We start from the raw sequence: 21,775 nt of genomic DNA on the forward strand, positions 1-21,775 counted from the left end.
GAATGTTGTCCCAAAATATTTTAAAAGATAAATGTTGTGGGGCCACATGAGATTCAGTGTGGAAACACAGCAGGGTGGAATGATCAACATTCCTTCTTGACATATCACGGAGTACCATGCTATGATCAATGCAGGCACAGAAAATGTATCCAGCTGTTCCCTGTTACACTGTTAATCCAAAGGACCAAGCCAAACTCATGAATGTAACTGAACTGCTAGCCTTATTAATATACCTCCGTAAAAACTGTTCTGATTATTGACGAGCTTCATCACCACACTGGATCTAGCAGTAACAGACCTGCTCTTTATCGCAAAATATTTATGTCTGCACTTATGGCCAAGTTCATACTTTAAATTATATTTTGTTAATTTATTTTCAGTAACATGTCTCTTTGCAGGTGAAATACTTACTCAGTAGTTGGTGGCTCAGGGACTGCATGGTGACTTGGTGCTTTTATTGATCCTGATGTCTGTGTGATTAAGTACTGCCACCTGTTAATTTAGCAAGAAGGAATTAGTGAGAAATGGCATTTTATAATCCACGTCAAACTCAGCTTTGTAACTGATTTTAAAAGCACAGGAAGAGACCATTCCTGTATAATTATTTTTATTTGCTATCCTGTAATTGCTTTTATCTTCTTCAATAACATTCATCAGCTCTGATATGCCAATGACTTCAATTCATAGCCTCTACATAGTTGATCACATTTGGATTAATAATTCCATCTATATATCATGGTCCTATTCTACATTGTTCTTCAATTTGTATATTTATTTATTCCTTTACCCAGTTATCAAGTCATATAGCATGGAAATAGGCCCTACAGCACATTATGTTCATGTCATTATTTTTCCCATCTCTTGTCTCCAGTTTGATATGAAAAAATGCAATTCCTGTCTATTTTTGAAACCAAGAAATTGATTTGGTTTTAAAATCCTCCCTGCTCTAATGCCATAATGGAACCCCCATTTCATTCTATTCCTCTCAGGTTAAAAAAGTAACTCAGTATTTTCAGCCCCCAGCCAGGTCCTGGTCTCTGCCATAATCTTCATAAATCCTATTTACTGCAAATTTTGCCTCCAGCTCACCACTTTTGCCAAATCTTTTGGGCACTTACATTAAATTAAAACATTCCTGCTCTTTGTTTCAGTCTTGCTCATTTTAATCTTCCTTTTCAGGGCAAGAAAGCCCATGGATTTCCTTTTACAAGTTTTCTTTTTAAAAAGCTAATTGTTATCTGCCTTAAGAATGGTGGAAGATCTACTGAGCAACTATCAAAAGGGAATTGTATAAAGCAGGGCTCTCAGACTGGTGACTGAACCTAATTGGATTCCTCTTTGAAATCATGCTTCAATAACTGGAACCCTTTGTTTCAGTCTTGCTCACTTTAATCTTTCTTTTCAGGGCAAGAAAGCCCATGGATTTCCTTTTACAAGTTTTCTTTTTAAAAAGGTAATTGTTATCTGCAATGTGTATATTCAAGAGGGAAATGTTTGTGTGTATTTTGGTTAGTATGGTTAATAGTGTGAAAAATAAAAAATTAAAAGAAAAAAATAACTGGAACCCAAGTAGTTTCCAGTTTTCTCATTCTCGATTTCTCTCACTTTGTCCTTTTTACATTTTTACTCTTTTGCATCTCATTCTTTATAAACTTTAATCCCATGTGCTCATTAATCTGGCTGGTCCTACTATTTTCAGAAGTTTACCCCCCAAAATGGCCTCAAAGTCATAGGGATCGGAATCCTTTTTGTACCTCTCTATTGATTTTGCTTTTAACTTTATGGCATGAGGTGCACTCCTGAGATTACTGTCCTTAAGGGCTAATTATTGATATTCTCTCCAAACCTAAATTCTGTCTCGACAATTTATTGAATTCAGGTTGAACTATTAATTCGTTCACATTCCCTTTTACAGTCTTGTTCTGTTGAATGTGAAAACAGTACTAATCAAGGTTTCTTGGATACATAAAATTATGAAAGTGGCTTTTGGTTGAAGTATTGAATGTATGATTATCACTGATCCCAAAATACCCCAAATTGTACCCCATAGTGCTCTCAGAATATTCCCAAAGCTGCAATAATTACCTAATGTGCATGGTTTGTTTGATCACAGAGGTATTCAGTACATTCTGCCTTACAACTATGAATATTTCAAAAATTATATCGCTGCTGAACAGCAGCCTGGGACAGCCTTGGTCATGAAAGGCCCTCTGCAATTACATGAGTTTTCATTACAAGGATCTGTTTGTTAGTTCTGAATGCAAGAGATTGTTATAGTACATATTAGTGCCTTTCCTTTTCATGATTCCATCCCTTTTATCATTGCTGCACAGCAAATATCTCCTCAAACCTACTGCAATCCTCAATCTCCCGAAATGAGCCACAGCCAAAATCAAATGGTGATCACAACATTGGTCTATTGCTTAGCCAATAATTTACCTGCAGAAAGAAACAAATAATTTAAAGCTTCCTTCTTATTAAATTCACTTTGTTTTACTTGTTTGTACCCATGTCCTGAAATCATTCATAAGTTAAATACTCTGATCAGTGAAGGATGAAACTAAAGGATTAGCTGCAGGATTCAACTCTGGCTGTGCTCAGTTGGTTGGCCTCTGGCTGGAAACAGCACCCAGAGTAGAATGGAATAGAGCTGGAATAAGCTACTGCTGAAAGGAAGGATGGGATTGGATCATGGGGTGATAGAGAGAGATAACAGATGGTGGGAATGAATCCATACCCAATGATTGTTCATCTTGGATCAGGCCTTTGGACTGACTGGGAACATTGCTCACATGGCAGCACGGCAATTCAGTGAACCAGGTGGGATCAATACTCAGCATTCTATTGGTGGCACCTGGTTGAACTTTCAATATGCACATTAACCATGTCTTTATTTGCAGTAAAATATTTTGTAAAATCAAGAAAGTCTGATTCAGGAAAAACCCATAACTGTGGTGGAATTCAAGGTAAAAACAAATTCTGCATCTCTTTTGTGCTTCCTATTTTAAGATCCAACTTTGGGCAGTGAGACCAGGATTTCTTTACTTTTTTATGGCCTTTTCTACTTGCAATTAAAAGCTCCCCATTATGAACCTCATCTTTTGGGGCTTGTATTCTTTCCACACAAAACTTTATCTTTATTCCACTTGCAAATTCCTCCCTTTCTGCCTAACCAATAAATCTATTGTTAAAAGCAAAAAAATAATTCCACAGTCTCAGGTTTCCAACAATGTTACGTGACTTACGTTTTTCGTTCAGACACCGTCTGGGCCACCAGTTCATAAATCTGCGCACCATCAGCTGATGTTGAGATGACGAAGAAAGCTTTGTTATCTAAAATTAGTAGGAGTTGATAATTAGTGAACAAACAAAAACATTAGATGTTCATAAATTTTACAAATTCCTTTTCTTTGGAGCAAAATCTGAACATTGCATTTGAGAAGGACAGGTCTATGTCCTGAAGGCATCCACATATGCACCCGCTCTAGTTCAGTTTGATCAAGGTTGATCCATACCAGAATTAGAGTAACCCAACTCATTTCAGGAGCTCCCCATCACTCACCCCAGCAATTCCACCCCGCCCAACTCTCTGTACCCAAGAAAAAATGGCTCTTTACCTGATTAAATCTTTTAATGGTAAACACCATGACTGAATTACCCCTTAATCTTCAACATTCTAAAAGAATACTAGAATACTGGAGTGCTGCAGTGTCTATAATTGGTTTCCAATTAAATGCTGCATGTTAGAATACACCATAACAACATGAGATACCACTTGTGCAGAATTAATGAATGAATTCAGATGACTAGTCCAGATATTGAACCCTCAGTAGCCCCTTCTTATCCCTCAACCTCAAGTTTTAATTTTTTTCTCCTCTGTTCCATCTCATTGTTATTCTGGAAACAACTGACCTGTTGCAACTTCACGCACAAGAACAGCAGAGAGTTTGATGATGGGGCTGAAGATGTGTTTGGTGTCAGCATTGGCAGCAAGATTCTTGCTGTGACACTTCAACATCAACCGTTCATCCTGTTTCTGTGATAGTACCAAAATGTCCTCCAACAAAAGTGTGTAGAGATCTGTGTTGATATGAAAGAATAAATACAGCATGCATAAACGTAAAGCAAGAAAGTCTGCAGACACTGTAACTGAAGTGAAAACAGAATGCTGGAGAAACTCAGCAGGTCAAACATTTATAGTTCAGGCGCCTGCCTACATTTTGTTCATAACAATGAAGGACTCAAGCCTGAAACGTTGGTTAAGTTTCTTTATCTTTGCTATATAAAGTACATTGTTTGACCTGCTGAGTTTCTCCATCAATGTGTTTTTACTTTTGGAGTTTGCATAAATTCTCAGTGAGGTGTACTCATTGTAAATCCCTTGACTTCATTGTGTGAATTATAAATTTAAAATAAATTTTAATTTTCAACATGCAGCATGGTAACAGACCATTTTGGCACACAAGTCCATGCCACCCAATTACCCTACACCCTGCTACGTTTTGAACGGTAGGAGGAAACCAGAGCCCCCAAGGAAAACCCACGCAGACACAGGAAGAAGGCACAAACTTATTCGAACCCTAGTCCCAATCGTTGGTGCTGTAAAGGCAATGCGCTAACTACTTTGCCAACCGTGCCCACTTTCTAGCAAAATGCAGGAATATACAGGATTTAATGCAAGAGGTTTCAAAGTGGGGATTGAGAGACTCCACACTAAAGTAGCAGTCCAGCATTTAAAGGCAAATTGTTTGAAGTCCAACTGCAGATTGCAAAATGGACAGAGTTCAGGATAACTGCAACCTCCAAGCTAATGACCGAAATGCTCATGCTAGTCAATAGATACTCCAAGTGCCTAATGTTCAAGGCTGCATTCTCAACCCAAACGGCATTCTCAGAAATTTAAAAAGCCCAAATTGTGTTATAACGGCTGCCTTGGGCACATCATCTGGGTGTATGGGGATTTGGTGGTAACCTTTCACAAGGTTCACTTTGGAAAAGAACTGTTTCCTGTGCAGATTCCCAGCAAATTCCTGAATGTGTGGTATTGGGTAGCGATCTGGTACCATTGCACTGTTCAGTCTTTGGTACCCCCGCTTGCTTTAGGTACCATATGTAAGGGAGACAACCAGGAGCTATCAGAATGCCTGATGATGCCCAGCACTTCCATCATTTTAAATTCCTCTTTGGCTAGTTGTAAACAGTCACAGGGAGGTCTCCTTGCCTTGGTGTGAATGGGCGGTCCTTCGGTTGTCACATAATGTTGGACGTTATGTGGGGTGGGGTGCTCAAATGAAAATCTGTTGTAAGGATTTCGGGGAACTCAGATAGGACCTTTGATAACTTGTCCGGAGACGGGTTCTGTATGCGCAGGGCTGGCCATGTACTAGGCGAGAGTGGGCACGTCTGACTTGTCAAACGGCCAAACTCCATAAACACACCAAAGGCCCGGTGAAGCATTTCCCTCCCACCACCCAGAGGTTCCAATACATCCATATCAACATCATTGGACCTCAGTCCGAGTGCGTGGCCACGAATACATTTTCACCATCGTCGATCAATTCACCCACTGGCCAGAAGTTGCACCCATAGCAACTGAGATGTGCTGGGACATTTTTATTTACCTGGGTGGAACGTTTTGGGGTAACTGTGCATATCACCTCCGACAGAGGCATGCAGTTTACTTCTGCACTTTGGGCTGCACTATCGTGTCTCTGCGACATACTACTCCATTTCACCATGTCCTACCACTTTCAAGCCAAAGGCTAGTGGAATGCTTTCACTGGCAACTGAAGCAGGCTCTGCAAGCACATCTCACAGGCCTGCAGTGGTTGGACGCACTGCCTTGGGTGATGCTGGGAATACGGACCGCTCCAAAAGAGGACTTGCAGGCTTCATCAGCTGAGCTGGTTTATGGCACGCCCCTGTTTGTGCCACCTGACATTGCACCCTTGCCCAATGGTGCTGATTCCACTGCATCTGAAGAACTCCAACAATTGCGCCACTGTCTGGGGCTATAGGCCCCAGTCCCAACCACATGATATGGCTCCCCACCCATGTACTTCCCAGCGGATCTCGACATGGTGTCTTTTGTGTTTGTCTGCCGCCCAACACTGGGGACATTGGACCATACAAAGTGCTTAAAAAAAAACAATGGGCCAACCCTGCTCTTGGACACTGGGGGAAAACACAAGCTGTATACAAGGGACAGGCTCAAACCAGCCTATATGGACACTGCTGAGCTAGTGCTATTTCCACCGCCGCATTGCCATGGTCGCCCCCCCAAAAAAGCCTCAGACTCAGACTATCGTACTGGGGACAATTCTAGGGGTTGAAGGGGGATACTGTTGTGGCAACTGCGGGGGGTGAGGGCATGGCTTCACGTTCAAACCGTCCCTGTAAGGCCACAAGTCCTGGCGGCCTGCGATGAGATGGCTCTGGACCTCCACCACCTCGGGGACAAAGACCATGGGCTGAGAAACTCGAAGGGAATATTATGACGTCATTTCCAGTTTCCGAACAGCCGAACTGGAAGTGACTTAAAAAGTGGTCTAAAAAGAGATTAAAGCAGTTCTTTTCTGATTACAACGTGATTCAGTGTTTTCCTTTGCAGCTCTGCCTTAAAAGGCATCACATGTATCATAATTTTCTGTCACACGAACAAGTTGACAAATTTCTTTCTTTATTTTTTCCCCTCACAAAAATCTGATAAAAGTGAACTTTTAATCCATATCTCTAATTTTAGTAGTGATTTGTGCAAGTGTGAATTTTCACTACCACACTGCGGAAATATAGGGAGGCACTGCATGGATGCACTAGTAAAACCTCCAGCTCATACCAATGGTCAATTACAAAGCAATGAAGAATGAGCATCATAAATACTAGGTAACCAGGAATCCTACACTACAGAGCTTCTGCTCGTTAGATACTTACACCACTACAAATACAAAAATCAGCGCTATGAATACAAGAGGCAGAATAAAATTTGTAAACACCATTGCAACAGAAGTCTCCATCATTCACACTTGGGAGACAGCAATCTGATCTGTGAATACCCAAAAAAGACATGCCTACCACAAATACCCGAGGTCTAAAATTCATACAAGAACCATCCAAAATTTTTAAAATGCATCAAAATACAAGAACCAGAATGCAAGTAGCACTGTAAATATCCCTGTGTCAAGAATTTTATATTGTAAATATCAGAGGTTTTAGTAGACAGATGGGAACCTGGCATTGAAGTACCCAAGACAAACAACTAATGTTTAAAAATTGGAGACAAAGATCCAAAATCACAAATACTGTAGAAATACGAATCCTACACTATAAATATCTCATGGTCAGAAATGCCTATTGTGGAGCGGGAATTTTTATTCTAAGCACCCAAAATCATAAATGCCCTAAAGAGATATCTGATCGACAGAAACAAGTGTAGTATTCCAGTTCACAGTGCAGCAGTAACATTTTAGAAAAAAGGTAAAATAAACAATTCTTGACATTTGAATATTTTCCAAATAATGTTCAGGTGTGTGGGTTGTAAAGTGATCAGGAAACAAACTCATAGCAGAAGACAGAGTGTGAGTTTTTGCCCATTTTCCAAATAAAACTCACTATCTGTTTTCACTCTTCAAAAAGTCATTACCTACCACTTCATCTTCTGATGGAGCTTTTCACTCACCGATTGTCTTATCTTTATTCACCCGCCAAGTCAGAGGCCCTTCATGAATCATGATCCGCTTTGTAAGGTCCAAATTCTTAAAAGGTAATTACAAATTGGGCTAAATGCAAAATGACTCTCTACAATGTTTTATTATTAAATTTCAGATGTGAAATGATTAATGAGGAAGCTTTGATATTTTTTCCATTAATCACTCACCCGGAACTCCTCAATTAGCGGATAGTCTGACTGCTTCAGGCTAGACAGGTCCAGGCGGCGCTGGTAATCTTCCAACCGCTGACACAAGGAAAGAATCCATTAACTTTCACAAGAAAATACTGGATTGATCACAGCACAGAAAGCTTTGTGATGTCCTGACATATATTTAGGTTTAAATGATAGCCTTTGGCTCTTTGATAAGAGGCTTCATTGTGAATCTCAGGTTGTCAAAGCTGCTTCTGTTGTGTGACTGATTATATAACTCTGTTACCCTCCTGTCAAAATGGAGTCAATTTCTGATGTGTCCAAATAATCTAATTGCAAAACAAGTGGAGAAGTGTGGAGTTGTTCAGAGTGGGAGAATTTCATACAAGTCAACTGAGGAAATCTAACTTTAAAAAAAAATCAATTCTTGCATGAGGAAATATACTCCACACAGTAAACAGTAAAAAGTCTTTGTTATCTTACTTGCCAATCCTTTTATGCATCCAGTGAATGACAATATCAGTCAAAAAAAACCAAGGGGTGACATTGATGCAAAGTCAATGAATTAAATTGTCAATGAATTATGAGAGACAGTTGGTCTCATCCTCTATCAAGGTCTTTAATAAAATATATTTGCAATCTAAAAATGTATTACCACAAAATAGATAAAATTGATAGAGAGAGAATGTTTCATGTTCATTTATCGAGGCAGATCTCTTTTGTAACCCCTTTCTTGTTACCAGGACTGGAGGGCTTCAGTTATAAGATGGAACTAGTAGGCACAGGTTTAAGATGAGGTGAAGAAGGTTTAAAGAGACCCAAAAAGCAACTTTCTTACACGGGGGAGGGGGCATAATGCATATTAAAAACGAGCTGTCAAAGGATGTTGACAGAGAGGTGTAAAATTATAACAGTTACATTTGAACAGGTACATGGATTGGGAAGGATTAGAGGGATATGTGTCAAGTGCAGGCAAGTGCAACCAACTCAACTGGCCAACCTAGTCAGCAAGTGGAGTTAGACCTGTTTCCATACTGCATAGCTGAATCATTATCCTGACTTGATAAATGCTGAGGTCCATGAAATTTATTCTCCCAACCCCTCAGTAGCCTGCAAACAAGCATTTATTTCAGATTTATGGAATTAATCTACAATATTTTACCTAGGAGGCTCATGGAAAAACTTAGGAATCACTTAATCTACCACATGTAAAGGGCAAGAATCAATGCAGAGTCTTTCCACTCAAACAACATATCTGTGCAGCAGGACAAGGTCTCATGCATTAAGTCTTCACCTCAAACACTCACCTGCTTATTTTCAGCTTCCTTCACAGCCTGATTCACAAAGTTCAGGATCTGACGACAGCATTCTGCTGCTTGTTTCACTTTCTTCTTCTCTTCATGTTGTTCTGGATCTAAGAACAAGAGGACTTGTCTCATTACAGAAAGTAATTTTATCTTCCACCGGGAAAGCTCTTAAATGAAAGCACCTCTAAAATGAAATTAACATTCAACCTCTATTTTTTTTCCAGTGTTATGGTTTACTTATAACCATATAACCATAAAACAATTACAATACAGAAACAGGCCATCGTGGCCCCTCTAGTCCGCACAGATTTAAGTGAACTCCACTAGTCCCACCTACCTGGTCTGTCCATAACCCTCCAATCCCCACATCCATACACTCATCCAACCTTCTCTTAAATGACAAAATTGACCCTGCTGCAACCACCTCTTCCAGAAGGTAATTTCACTCAGCCACCACTGAGTGAAGAAGCTCCCACTCATGTTACTTCTAAACTTTTTCCCCATAACCCTTTAACTTCTGACCCCTCATTCCAATCTCATCTACCCTCACATCTACTCTGTCTATCCCCCTCATAATTTTAAATACCTCTATCAAATCCCCCCACAACCTCCTACACTCCAATGAATAAAGACCCAGTCTACTCAGTCTTTCTTTGCATTCTAGATACTGCAATCCAGGCTACATTTCAGTAAATCTTCTCTGCACCCTCTCTACCTTATTGATATCCTTCCTAGCTTCTGTGGAAAATCCCGTTGGGATATGCCTCAAAAGTTCCAAAACCCCCTCCTTCCTAATCTCTAAATTTTCCATAATTACCCCTTTTGCCTCACTTATCCTACACAATTCCATTTCCTTCTCCCTAATGAACACCGACGAAAACAACTCATTCAATATCTCCCCCATCTCATTAGGTTCTCCACACATTTGTCCGCTCTGATTCTCTAGTGGACCAATTCTATCCTTCAACCTCCTTTTGCTATTCACATATTTGTAAAAACCCTTTGGATTTACTTTCACCCTGTTCGCTACAGCCACCTCATACCTTCTTTTCGCTATCCTAATTTCCTTCTTCAGCTTCTTTTTACGATCCATGTATTTTCCAAGCATCTCGCCAATACCTTGCTTCCTGTATTTAACATAGGCCTCCCTTTTTATCTCAAATCAACTTCCTAATCTCTCTTGAAAACCACGCCTTTCTCAAACTTTTGGCTCTGCCTGTTATCCTTACAGGAACATAAAGATTCTGCACCTTCAAAATCTCACCTTTAATTGCCCTCCAATTCTCCTCTACCTCCTACCCAAAAAATAAATCAGCCCAAACCAATCCTTGCAAATCCCTTCTCATTTCATCAAATCTGGCTTTCCCCAACTCAAAAACCTTCATCATCAGACCAGACCTATCCCTTTCCATAATTATATTGAAACTAATGGTACCACGATCACTGGATTTGAAGTGCCCCCCAACACACACCACAGTCACCTGCCCTATTTCATTCCCCAAGTAGATCCAACACTGCCCCTTCTCTAGTGGGTACCTGCAATTATTGGAGGATCACTTCTTAAAAACGACACAGCTCCTATGGCATCTTGAGATGGTTACTAACAAGACTAGCATCAGTGGAGATTTTCTGATAACACTTTGGGTAATACTCCTACTTAACGTCAAATGCGCATTTCAAGTGATATCTGTGCCATTAGTAATGCTTCTCATACATTATCTACTCATGCTCACAGCATACACATTTTATGGCGTAGGGCATGTAATGAAACACAACTGATGGTTATCTGAGAGGATATCCTTCTCTGATCACATCACTGTTAACCTTTTTCCAGAAGATTTGTGTGCAACCCGGTAGTTCTATTTGAATGACTTCAGATTGATCTTACCTGTATTTTTAGCAATGTTCTCAAGAAGTAATGGGTATTTGGTCAGACGCTGCATCTCAGTTGGGATGATGTCTTTAAGTTGCAGCCTCCGGCACTGTGGGTTACTCTGTGCTTCCTGCAAAATATCACTTTGTCAGCAAGATTCATTTGTGTGCAACATTGCAAATACCTTCTGTCATCACTCCATTTCTATTTCAAATCTCTTTCTAATTGCTAGAAAATCACATTCATTAGGATGAAATAACACTAAAACAGATCTCTCCTGTGTCTGTACACCTTCACTATGCAGTTTCTGGACCTTGTGTAGATTTTCTACACAATAAGATTTGACAAGATCATCAGAACTCCCTCCTCAATGTCCTACAATTTGAAATGACAACACCACTCTATCCAATGGAATTCCTGCAAGGCAGAGGGAAGTAATTGGTATAGAGAGAGGAGCGCAAGATGGGACAGCAAAGAGCAAGCTTTATTCCATTTCCAACCCATTGTGTACCAGAGGGCAAAGTGATATAGATAGTTAGTAATGCCATCTTACAGCTACAGATTGTGTAAAATTATGATCTTGAATGCTGTGTGGAATTTTCATGTTCTTTCTGACTGAATGTACTTGCTTCTTCCCACATCCCAAAGGTATGATGGTAAGAGGCTTCTGTACGTTCTTCTTTAGCCTAGGCAAGTTGTTAAAAACATCAAAAGGGATAGAATGCACACAACGAAGGAGTTGTTGCAGGAATACAGCAAAATTAAGAGGATGAATGGGATTAGTGGAATTATCTGATGGGATCTGAATGTTGGGATAGTAGTGATGTGCAGCTCTCTTGTGTTGGAACTGGTATGGAGGTATACTCCAAGATGCTAAATGGTGACAGAATAAAGATTCCTTCAAAATGTATTTAACCTGAGTGTGCCTACCTGGGGCATTTGAAGTGAATGCATGTGGATCCCTTACTCTCCATCGAATTTGATTTATACCTCTGCATTTTGGTTCCAGCTCTGGATGCATCGCATTAACATCCTTGTTGATTATTCATGTACAAATTTAAGATGTAATAATTTGGAATTAATTCAAGGCTTTGGAGGAGACTGATCTCACCTGAATGATTGCCTGAAATCTGGAATCTTTCTTTTGCTTTGATTTGATCAGTTCCAAAGCAAAGGGCTGATTGCTGCAGAAGGTGGCTGCAGCCCGTTTAAACTTCTCCTCTTCAGAGCAACTGAACTGAAAAAGAAAATAGGAATTACTCAGACAGGAGTCCAGCAGCACCAGGCAACAGGTAAATAACAATTCTAGTCACTGGACAGGAGAAAGATACTGATTAACACAATGAAGACGAGCTTCAAAGAGAATAAAAATAAATCTTACATAAATTAGAGGTCTTGGAATTTTGAGAATGACAAGGCAAGCACTTATTGCCGATCAAGTACCCCTGTCCTGGATATTACTAAAATGCTGAAGTCCATGTGTTGAATCTAACTGTGGGGACCAAAAATTTGATCGAGCAACAATGAAAAGTTACAGATGTCCAAGGCAGGATAATGTAGATTTTTTTCCAGCACCTTGGTAGTTAGCCTGCTATCGTAGGAATCAGAGACTTTGCAATCATCAGTGATGATTACTTCTTTCCAGATCTTGGAATCCTGCAGCTTTGACCCCATAATTCGGGGATATGGGGAGAAGGCAGGTAGGTGGAGTTAGGTCATAAATTAGATCAGCCATGATCTTATTGAATGGCGGAGCAGGCTCGATGGGCCAATTTTGGCCTACTCCTGTTCCTACTTCCTATGTTCTTATAACTCCAATAAGCTTTTTCATAACTTGTCAGATCAGGGTCTTCTTTTTGATCCCAATTTTAATGAATGTGCATTAATTACCCATACTAAAATCCAAGAAATATTACACTACAGAATTGTTTCCCCCCCCCCCCCCCCACCATGCTCTGCCCTCACAGATCTGGTATATTATCAATTCCATGTAATTCATATATGGACACTCACCCAGCTCAGCAAGTCTTCTCCGATCTGATCAACCACAAAATTTTCATTTCTTTTCCAGACTTTTCTCATTTGTTCATTTAATGAAACTGGAAAAAAAAAGGAAATCTGCCTATGAATTATTACTTCATAATCACCATGTGTTAAATTGATCCAGGACAGAAGATCATAGTACATACAACACAGAGGAAGCCATTCAAACCATTACTCCAGTGTTGCCACAGTCTTTGTGCAGGAACTACCAATGAGCATACTCTTGCCCATTTTCTTTTTCAGAAATGCATTCAGTTAGTTTTTCCCAAGTTATTATTCAATCTGCTTTCACCAGCATTTCCATGAGGACATTCTAGATCATAAATTATCCTCTTCTCTCCACATTCCCTGAAATCTGACCCCTCTGAAGATTTTGCTTCCTGAATACTTTTTGGTGTATTTTATGGACTTTGGGCTGTTAATCACAAAAATCACATTAAAAATTTTCTATGTGTACTTTTTTTTAAGATACAACCTATTTTATAAACCATAGATACAACTACATCCAGTTGATTGACACAACAGGTTTCAAGCATATAAAACCATGAAGTGCACCATGTCATTGAAAATGCATTTTCTGTATTCACACTTGGGCTTCTTCCCTGGTGTTCTTGGTACAATCAGTGACAAACATGGTGAAAGGTTTCACCAAAGCATTGCGACTATGGAAAAGCAGGGCAACTGTAATCCATCAGTGCTGGCCAACTATTGTTGGACACTGATACGAGAGGCATGTACACAAAAATCAGTGGTAAAACATAGTTGAACTAGCAACGTGTCAGCATCATTATGCAATTAAACATGATAAATTCAATAAAAGTTCATTTAATGTTTGTCCAACTTCCTCTGTGATACAGCAAATCTGAAGTTGCCTTATCATAATCCCCAATTTTTTTTTCAGGAAGCAAACCTTTTGAAAAAAATTTGCTGTCCTGTGTTAGTGATCCTTCATTACCTGAGCTACTCTTCAATATTTAGATCACGTCAATGAAAATCTGCTGTTAACCTTCTCAAACCTAAGGAGATCAAATCTGGATTTTACAGTATTCACTGGAAATTCCACATCCTTTTTCTTCTTTCATTATTAGCAATCATGTTTTCCCATCACACAGCTGGCCCTGAAATGCACTTTCTTTCTCCCGATCGTTGTTGTGCATTGTCATTAGGCTTGAGTTCCCGTCTACTCAGTTATAGCTGCAGGACTTCACACATTTCAGCAATAGGACTAATACTGAAATTCAAAAATGTTTTCATTTTAACTTACCACAAAAGTGGTTTGCGGAATGTAAACACTGTTGGTTTGGCCAACATTCCAACTTTATTTGTCCCTTGATCTGGGAGGCAAGTTGGGGGATTTAGAGGGCATTTAAAAAGGTGGGTTTGGACATTCATTTGACCAAACCAGAATAATAATGGAAGATTTTGTACCCTGAAGGACATCAAGGGTCTTCAAGACATCATAAAAAGGATTTTAATTCTAGACTTATCTGATAAATTGTCTAGGTGGGATCTGAAATCCCATCTCAAAATTCAAGGCTTCCGAATAGTCATTGAGAAACCCAAGCCATCTGGACAACAAATTCCTTTACTTTGATAACCTTACTTTCATAAATGCTGGGTCCCAAAGCACCCATTTTAACAGTTACCGTGAAGCTGGAGGATTTCCTCAAGGTTGGAGAAAATATTTCGCACATCTGTTGCTGGTATGTTGCCATCTCGCATCATCTTCTGGTAAAAGATCACATCAAGCACCTTCAGCTTTCGAATGTGAGCTCGTTCTGTGTGGAAAAGTTCTGAACAAAATAATCAAAAACAAGACATACAAAGTTATGACCAATGCTAGAAATGAAGATTAGAAACACCACTCATAGTAAACATCCATATCTGGATTCCCAAAAACTGCACTGAAAATTAATAAAATTTAGGAATATACTCTGTGAAGACAACCATCTGCATTGCCTCAAAATGTAACTGAATCTTAAAGCTTCAAGATTTGCTGACATGTCCTATCACCCACCCCCCTCAATCTCTTTGCTGGGATTGTCCAAGGTTTCCTTCCCATTCTTCCTACCCATCCAGACACTTCCTATTGTCCAATGAATCTCCTGTCATTTTTCAATCTCAAAAGTTTCTCACGTTCCTCTGAATCTACTTTTATACATCCTATCAATCCCCAACATGCTCCCTCTTCAAATCCTGAATCATCATAGCCTGTCCCCAAACCAGAGAGTCCACACTACACCTGAACATTCCTGACCCTTCACAACTGATGCCTTACCGTTAATAACTTCCTGCCTCTTGATCTCATGTGGTTTCAGGCCAGACAGGACATCTCGACTAACCAGCTGCTGCCAATTGGCTGGGTCCTGCTCCACATCCGACAAGTGCATTTGATCGTCTTCTGCCTGACTCAGAGAGTGGGACTGAGAACCAGCCTCAGTCCATGCTCCATAACCATGCCCATCCGCCCTGGGAAACGGGACCAAAAAATAAATCACTGAGAATTCCTTACCAAAGTATAGAATGATTGGCCAGAGAATTGTAGGGCTGGGAGAAACAGCGAGGAATGGGACGAACCAAGTAGGTGTTTTCATATAGGGCTGAATGGCTCTCCTTGCACTTTACGACGTGCATGAGAAGCTATTCAGCTGTATACACTTGCACTGCCAGCATGTAAAGATCAAATTCCCCACCAAATTTTCCTGGAACGTGACAGAGAACTTGGGACATCAATTTGCGGATGATGCCTTGTTATACTGCTAGTAACGTCACTGGAGAAATCCTAATTAAAACAATGCTCATTCTTTGAAAATTATCTTACACCAGCACTGGTGGGCATGAAGTTGGAATTATACAGGTTCAGACTTATTGTTACCAATAATTTTACCTCAATATTACACAATGACAATAGCAGAATTGTATTTCAGGGGTGATCTGTCAATAGACAGATATCCAACAATACTGCATCTCAGTGAAATACCAGTACGCAACACAGTTGCTCACTGTTATGACCACTGATGTGTACGAAGCAGATTAATTATTCACCAGTGCTGCACGAGTTTTATGCAGTGATAGATCTACAATTATAATTACAACATTAGACATCAGTCATAACACATTAGTATCCAGGTGCTACAAATAGGCCAGTATCCACCAGTTCTTCAGATAGACCTCTAGCCTAGTACTGGCCCTCAATATTATTCAAAGTATTTGAAAGGAGATGTGCAAGAAGAGTAATTTTCTACAGAGGGAATATAGTCACCATTCCTGTACAGTTGGAGAAATTATGGTGGCAGATCAGCATCCACAATCACATCTTTACACTGCTCATTTTAACAAAACGCAGATTAGTTGGAAACTCACCAACGACCTGGTTTAGGAGTACATGGCGGTGTAGCAGTCTCAAGACTTCTGAAAGGCAACACAAATTAGACAGCGGGTAAATAAATAACCATTTCCATAGTCACCCTCAACCATCAGCACTTAACGCAAAACAGTTAACCCACAATAATGCTCTCCAACAGAATCAATCTCCTCTCAACACAAGGAATGGATCCCGGAGATATTCCAAGACATCAGTTGCGTTGAGTCCTGCTTCATTTGATCAAATGCATTTTGTACTACAACTGCATTGCTAACATTGATCACGAATTACTCACTTTTCTGACTCTCGGTCCTCTTCCATCACCTGATCAAGGGGGGGTGAAAGCTCAAAGGCCGACTTTGGTGTAGAAGTGCTGGAATCCCCAATGAATAAATTGTCTGTCAACATCTTCAATGCTGCAGGAGTTGCAAGTGCCAAATCTGAGAAGAATAGAAAGAATTAAAGACAGAAAGAACTGTATGGAAATTAAAAGAACACGCAACTCTATTCCCACTTCCATCAACCATCTCTCAAACTCTTTAAATGTTGACGTAGTTTCTGCTTCAATCACAAACATAGCGAAAGAGAAAAGAAAAGCAGAACAAGAGAGAAAAATGAGAAAAACTGCAAGAGGAACAGACAAGGGCATAGCAGGTCCACAAAGCCAATGGTTGATGGATGTCTGCACAAGAAAGGGCAAGGGGTGGGGTGAGAGAGGGAGGGGAAAGGGTCAGGTTGAATCAAAAACAGATTTAAAAAGCAGGAATGAATGAGGGAAGGGTCAGAAATTGGTCCAGGAACAATTTTTTAAAAAAGCAGGAATGCAATGGGAGCAGGTGAAAACGGTGTGGAAGAGAAGAAAAGATAGGAGGAGAATAAGGAGCACAGAGAAGAATAAGAGAAGGGAAAAGAAAAGCAGAGTCACATGCAGGCAAAGAGAGGGTGCTAGCAGGTGCAGAGCCTTTTGAAGGCATTGCTACAGTCATAGTGCACAAATTATTTTGTGGTGATTGCACTGCATCTCTTAATACCTGTATCGTTCTCTGAGATCCCATCAAGGACAGTGTTGGCTGTAGGTGGTGCTGGTGAGCCAATCACCACTGGCTGGTAACTCGCATCACTTCCCTCACTGAGAAACGGAATAGACTTTGATCTTTCACTATGGTCAGAGAGAGAAGCTGATCGGCTGTATGGTCCCATTTGCCTCTGGTGCAGTAACTTAGCCTTTTCAACTAAACAAAGGTGGAACAGATCAGTCTCCAGTCACTACTATATTTAAAGAAAATAGTCAAATGGCGCTCAGCACTTACTTGCACTACGATCCTGTTTGCTTGTGCGGCGGATGGGGTCCAGAATGCTCTGGAACCGTTTCCTTTTCTCATCATCTTTTACGGTTTCCTTTTCTTTCTTTATACTTGGCTGGTGGTGGTGCAAAGACAGAATGAGACATGAAGCAGAAACACATCTTGATAGCAAGAATCAGTACTGGATAAGCAAAGACCATTTGCAAAAATCACATAATTTGTTGCTTCTGAAACAAAACAATCTACTCTTCTAGCTTTAGGAAGAAGAACATCTCCATTTACTGTTCTAAATCAAAACCAAACACTTTCCTCCCACAATCCAAACTCCCAAAACTGCAACTCAACCCCCAATCCTATTAAAATATTTAATCCCCTATCAATTTAGAACTGTATGCATCTCACCTTCCCATTCATATTATTAACTGCAGTATTTCGGAATTGTAGCCAATTTGTTTCAAGCATATGTTAGAATTAACAGAATCTCTATCCAAATAGTTAGTCCTAAACAAATACTCAGCCCAGCTGAGTCCTGACCATTTTTCCCTTGCATGCTACAGCACTGGCCTTTCCCACCAACAACTCTTTGGTAGAGATCACCAGTGCACAGAAGCTTAACTCAACTAGCCTCACGAATGCTTCAGCACAAAAGCAAGTCAGCTACTGCACTTGCAAATGAATCTCCAAGTCCTTTCAACTATACTATGTAATGGAATAATCTCCATTCTGCTAGAGCAGTGGATATTCCACAAGAAGCCGAGTGCCATGCAGATTGAGCTTGCCCACATCACTGCCATTCCTTTCACAATGACAAACATTCATCTTCACAGATCAATTTCCAATTCCTAGCCTCAAACAACAAGGTGTAAATGCATAAACACAAACCTTCTTCTTTGGGAAGAATGCAACCCGTAACCTGCGATCTCTGTCCAAGTTCCTCGAATCCTTTACTTTTACACCAAGCTGCTTCATATACATGAGAATCACATCCGCAACAGAATTACTGCCACAGAAAGAAAGAGTGTGAATGTAGGAGACTATATCAGTCACAAGGAATAAATACACTATTGCTCAAAAACAGGACACGTTTGTTAGCGGGTAAGGGGTTCAAGTTGGTTTCACACCTTTAGGGTGAAGCAGTTATTCACAGGTAAGTGAAAGGTTCAGAAAGCTTTAAATTTAGCTGAAAAGTATCAGTTTTCAGTGATTAAAACATGCAATGTGAGAAACAAAGGTACAAGTTGAACGTCTTTAATCTGGCGACGTTGGGACCTGGCAATTGCCAGACCACAGAAAATGCCAGAAAACAGAAATTGACCCCGAAGGGAACCCCCTATGTAAACATATCAAAGGTAGAACAAAGCTTAAAATAGGAAATAATACTGTGGGGCAGCCTGATTAGCATAGCCGTTAGTGCAACACCTTTACAGCGCCAGTGATCGGGACTAGGGTTCGAGTCCCGCACTGTCTGTAAAGAGTTTGTACTAATGATAGCAGATTCAAATGTGCCAGCCCAAAAAATGGTGAGGGTTTCCTTGGAGAAATTAACGTAGAAGTATGATTTGGGAGGTTTGCAACTCACCAATTTTATGAATTATTATAAAACAGCCCAGTTGCAATTTGTTAATGTAATGCATGATTTAAATAAAATTCCAGCTTGGGTGAATATAGAACTCAGTAAAAGAGGAGAAGAAAATCCGCAAGATTTTATTTATAAATGGAATTCAATATTGTTGATATAAAATAGAGAAACACCCATTTTGAAGCATTTAATTGAGTTTTGGAATAAGGTTGATAAAGAGATTAGGGGAGGAGGTTTGATGTCAGGGAAAATGCCATTATTTCAAAATAGATGTATTCCATTTTCTATGGGGAATCTATTTTTAAGGATTTGGCAATGTCATGCTATTGAGAAGATTGAGGATTGTTATGAAGCAGGGAAATTAATGACTTTCTGTAGAACGAAGGAAGTTTTAGATATCTGAAAATACCCGACTTTGTTATTATTAGGTTAAGAACTTTTTAACGGAATAATTTTGGTCATGGTTGAGAGGTGGAGTCGTTGATATGTAATGGAAATTTAAAGACATTTATTTCGGTGATGTATAATTTGTTACAAAGGAAAGCCCAGATAGTAGGGGCTCATAAATCAAGACAAAGATGGGAGATAGATTTGAAGAGACAAATAGATGAGCGTAGTTGGATTGAGTTGTGTAGACAAAGTATAAAAAGTACAATAAATGTGAGATATAGGTTGGTATATAATATAATTTTATCCATCAGTTATATTTGACACCTCAAAAATTAAGTAGATTGAACCATACCTTTTAGGATTTATGTTTTAAATGTAGACAGAAAGTCGGTACATTTTTACATTCTACTTGTCGCTGTCCTAGGGTTAAACCTCTTTGGATGGAAATAGGTAATTTGTTAGAGCAGATAATGGGGGTTAAATTCCCACAGGATCCAATGTTATTTCTATTGGGGGCTATTAAAGAAGTTAAACCTAAATTAAAATTGAATATGTATCAAGTGAAATTTGTACAAATTGCTTTAGCAATTGCTAAGAAATGTATTGCTATAATTTGGAAATCAGATGCAGATTTAGGTATGCAAAGGTAGCATACAGGAGTTCGGAGTTTCATACCACTTGTAAAAATTACTTACAACTTAAGAGATAAATACTATACATTTTGAAAAATATGGTGCTCATATTTACAAAGAGCCGGTATGAATATTTAAATGAAACTCAGACATTCCCTGTCTCCTAAAGGTCTCTTTACTTTAGAAGCTTTATAATATAGAGTATTCCTGTTGTGAATCTCTTGTCCTATACTTTCTTTCTTTTTAGTGTGGGGGGGGGGGGGGGGGACAGAATTGAGGGGGAGGGGATTCTTCTTAATTCTCTATTTTTCTATTTCTTATATAGACAAACAAACACACACATATTAGTATTAGAAGTTGATTTATAGTAATATATCTGAATTTCTGTGGTTTTAAATTCATAAATAAAATATTCTATAATAACGTGCCAGACCATGGGAGTTTCTAGACCTCAGAGCACCAGAAAAGAGAGATACCACCTGTATTGAAAATATAGGGTGTGCACATTGAACAGAAGCTAGTTGGGCTGTTATGCAGCAGAGGGTTTAATGAGCAGGAAGCTGTCAAACTTACCTTTTCTCTTCCTCAGAAGGGGACAAGGTTGCACTAAAAAGCCAAAAATAATTTGTGAGTAATGTGACAACGTGAACAATCACAAAAAGTCCAGCAGGTCCAATCAATCAACGACAACTGAGCATTACAATTTCCAGTTTAATGGGCAGATTGCCCCAAAACAGTTTGGAACCAATATGTTGGTCAAGTAGTGGCCATGCATGAGCATTTAATAAGGTAATTGGGAAGGTATCTGAATTAAAAGAACTCAAAGAAACAAGGTGCATATGTGCAATATTGGGCCAAAGAGAAATAGGAGGTTCAGCCAGAGTGATGAGAAGAGTTTGGTGCAAGGGAATAAATGCAAATGACATGGGTAGGCAAGGCCCAGAAGGAGATATTTTCAAGTTGTCACAAGAAATACAGTAGCAACAAGAGAGACCTGGTTTAAAGAATAGACCTTAATAATCCTGGGAACAACATATTTGGGGAAATAGTGATGAAAAGAAAATGATGATGAATGGAGGAATGTGGCATTATTGCAGGCACAACATAAAAAATGTAACGAAAATGACTGACCAAAGTTAGAATTGTAGATCTGTTTTTATAGTTGTGAGGGCAAAATATTGGCAAGACATGAAAATTAGAATGTCCAGTGAGGGAGTATATCAGATTTAAAATGCAATAAAAATGGCAGAGGAGAAAATAATGGAGTTGCAACACAGAAAAAAATCTCAAGAACTTGATAGTTCCAATACAAGGTACAGAAATAAAATAGTGTAAAGTCTACAGTTACATTTGTCAGGATTTTCAATACTGGCTCTGAGTTGGAAATTTAGAATGAAAGTGCTGTTAACACAGCAAGAAGAGAAA

At 39.5% G+C, this 21,775-nt stretch overlaps 1 protein-coding gene across 7 annotated transcripts in view; it reads right to left on the reverse strand.

Moving 5' to 3' along the window:
* The window catches only part of LOC138741075 (rho guanine nucleotide exchange factor 12-like), a 143,800-nt gene that overhangs the window by 27,740 nt on the left and 94,285 nt on the right, over positions 1 to 21,775 (reverse strand). For all 7 annotated transcript variants that reach the window (XM_069894588.1, XM_069894586.1, XM_069894587.1 and 4 more), the window contains 17 exons: positions 20,924 to 20,956; positions 18,632 to 18,749; positions 17,756 to 17,864; positions 17,477 to 17,677; positions 16,741 to 16,885; positions 16,445 to 16,492; positions 15,360 to 15,550; positions 14,728 to 14,874; positions 13,052 to 13,137; positions 12,150 to 12,275; positions 11,054 to 11,168; positions 9,166 to 9,272; positions 7,874 to 7,951; positions 7,676 to 7,751; positions 3,913 to 4,080; positions 3,246 to 3,333; positions 412 to 492 (listed from right to left, as the gene is read on the reverse strand). In XM_069894588.1, coding sequence (XP_069750689.1) covers positions 412 to 492; positions 3,246 to 3,333; positions 3,913 to 4,080; positions 7,676 to 7,751; positions 7,874 to 7,951; positions 9,166 to 9,272; positions 11,054 to 11,168; positions 12,150 to 12,275; positions 13,052 to 13,137; positions 14,728 to 14,874; positions 15,360 to 15,550; positions 16,445 to 16,492; positions 16,741 to 16,885; positions 17,477 to 17,677; positions 17,756 to 17,864; positions 18,632 to 18,749; positions 20,924 to 20,956 — 1,917 coding nt within the window. The remainder of the gene's footprint in view (positions 1 to 411; positions 493 to 3,245; positions 3,334 to 3,912; positions 4,081 to 7,675; positions 7,752 to 7,873; positions 7,952 to 9,165; positions 9,273 to 11,053; positions 11,169 to 12,149; positions 12,276 to 13,051; positions 13,138 to 14,727; positions 14,875 to 15,359; positions 15,551 to 16,444; positions 16,493 to 16,740; positions 16,886 to 17,476; positions 17,678 to 17,755; positions 17,865 to 18,631; positions 18,750 to 20,923; positions 20,957 to 21,775) is intronic.

This window comes from Narcine bancroftii, chromosome 8, assembly GCF_036971445.1.
Source record: "Narcine bancroftii isolate sNarBan1 chromosome 8, sNarBan1.hap1, whole genome shotgun sequence".
NCBI classification, from domain to species: domain Eukaryota; kingdom Metazoa; phylum Chordata; class Chondrichthyes; order Torpediniformes; family Narcinidae; genus Narcine; species Narcine bancroftii.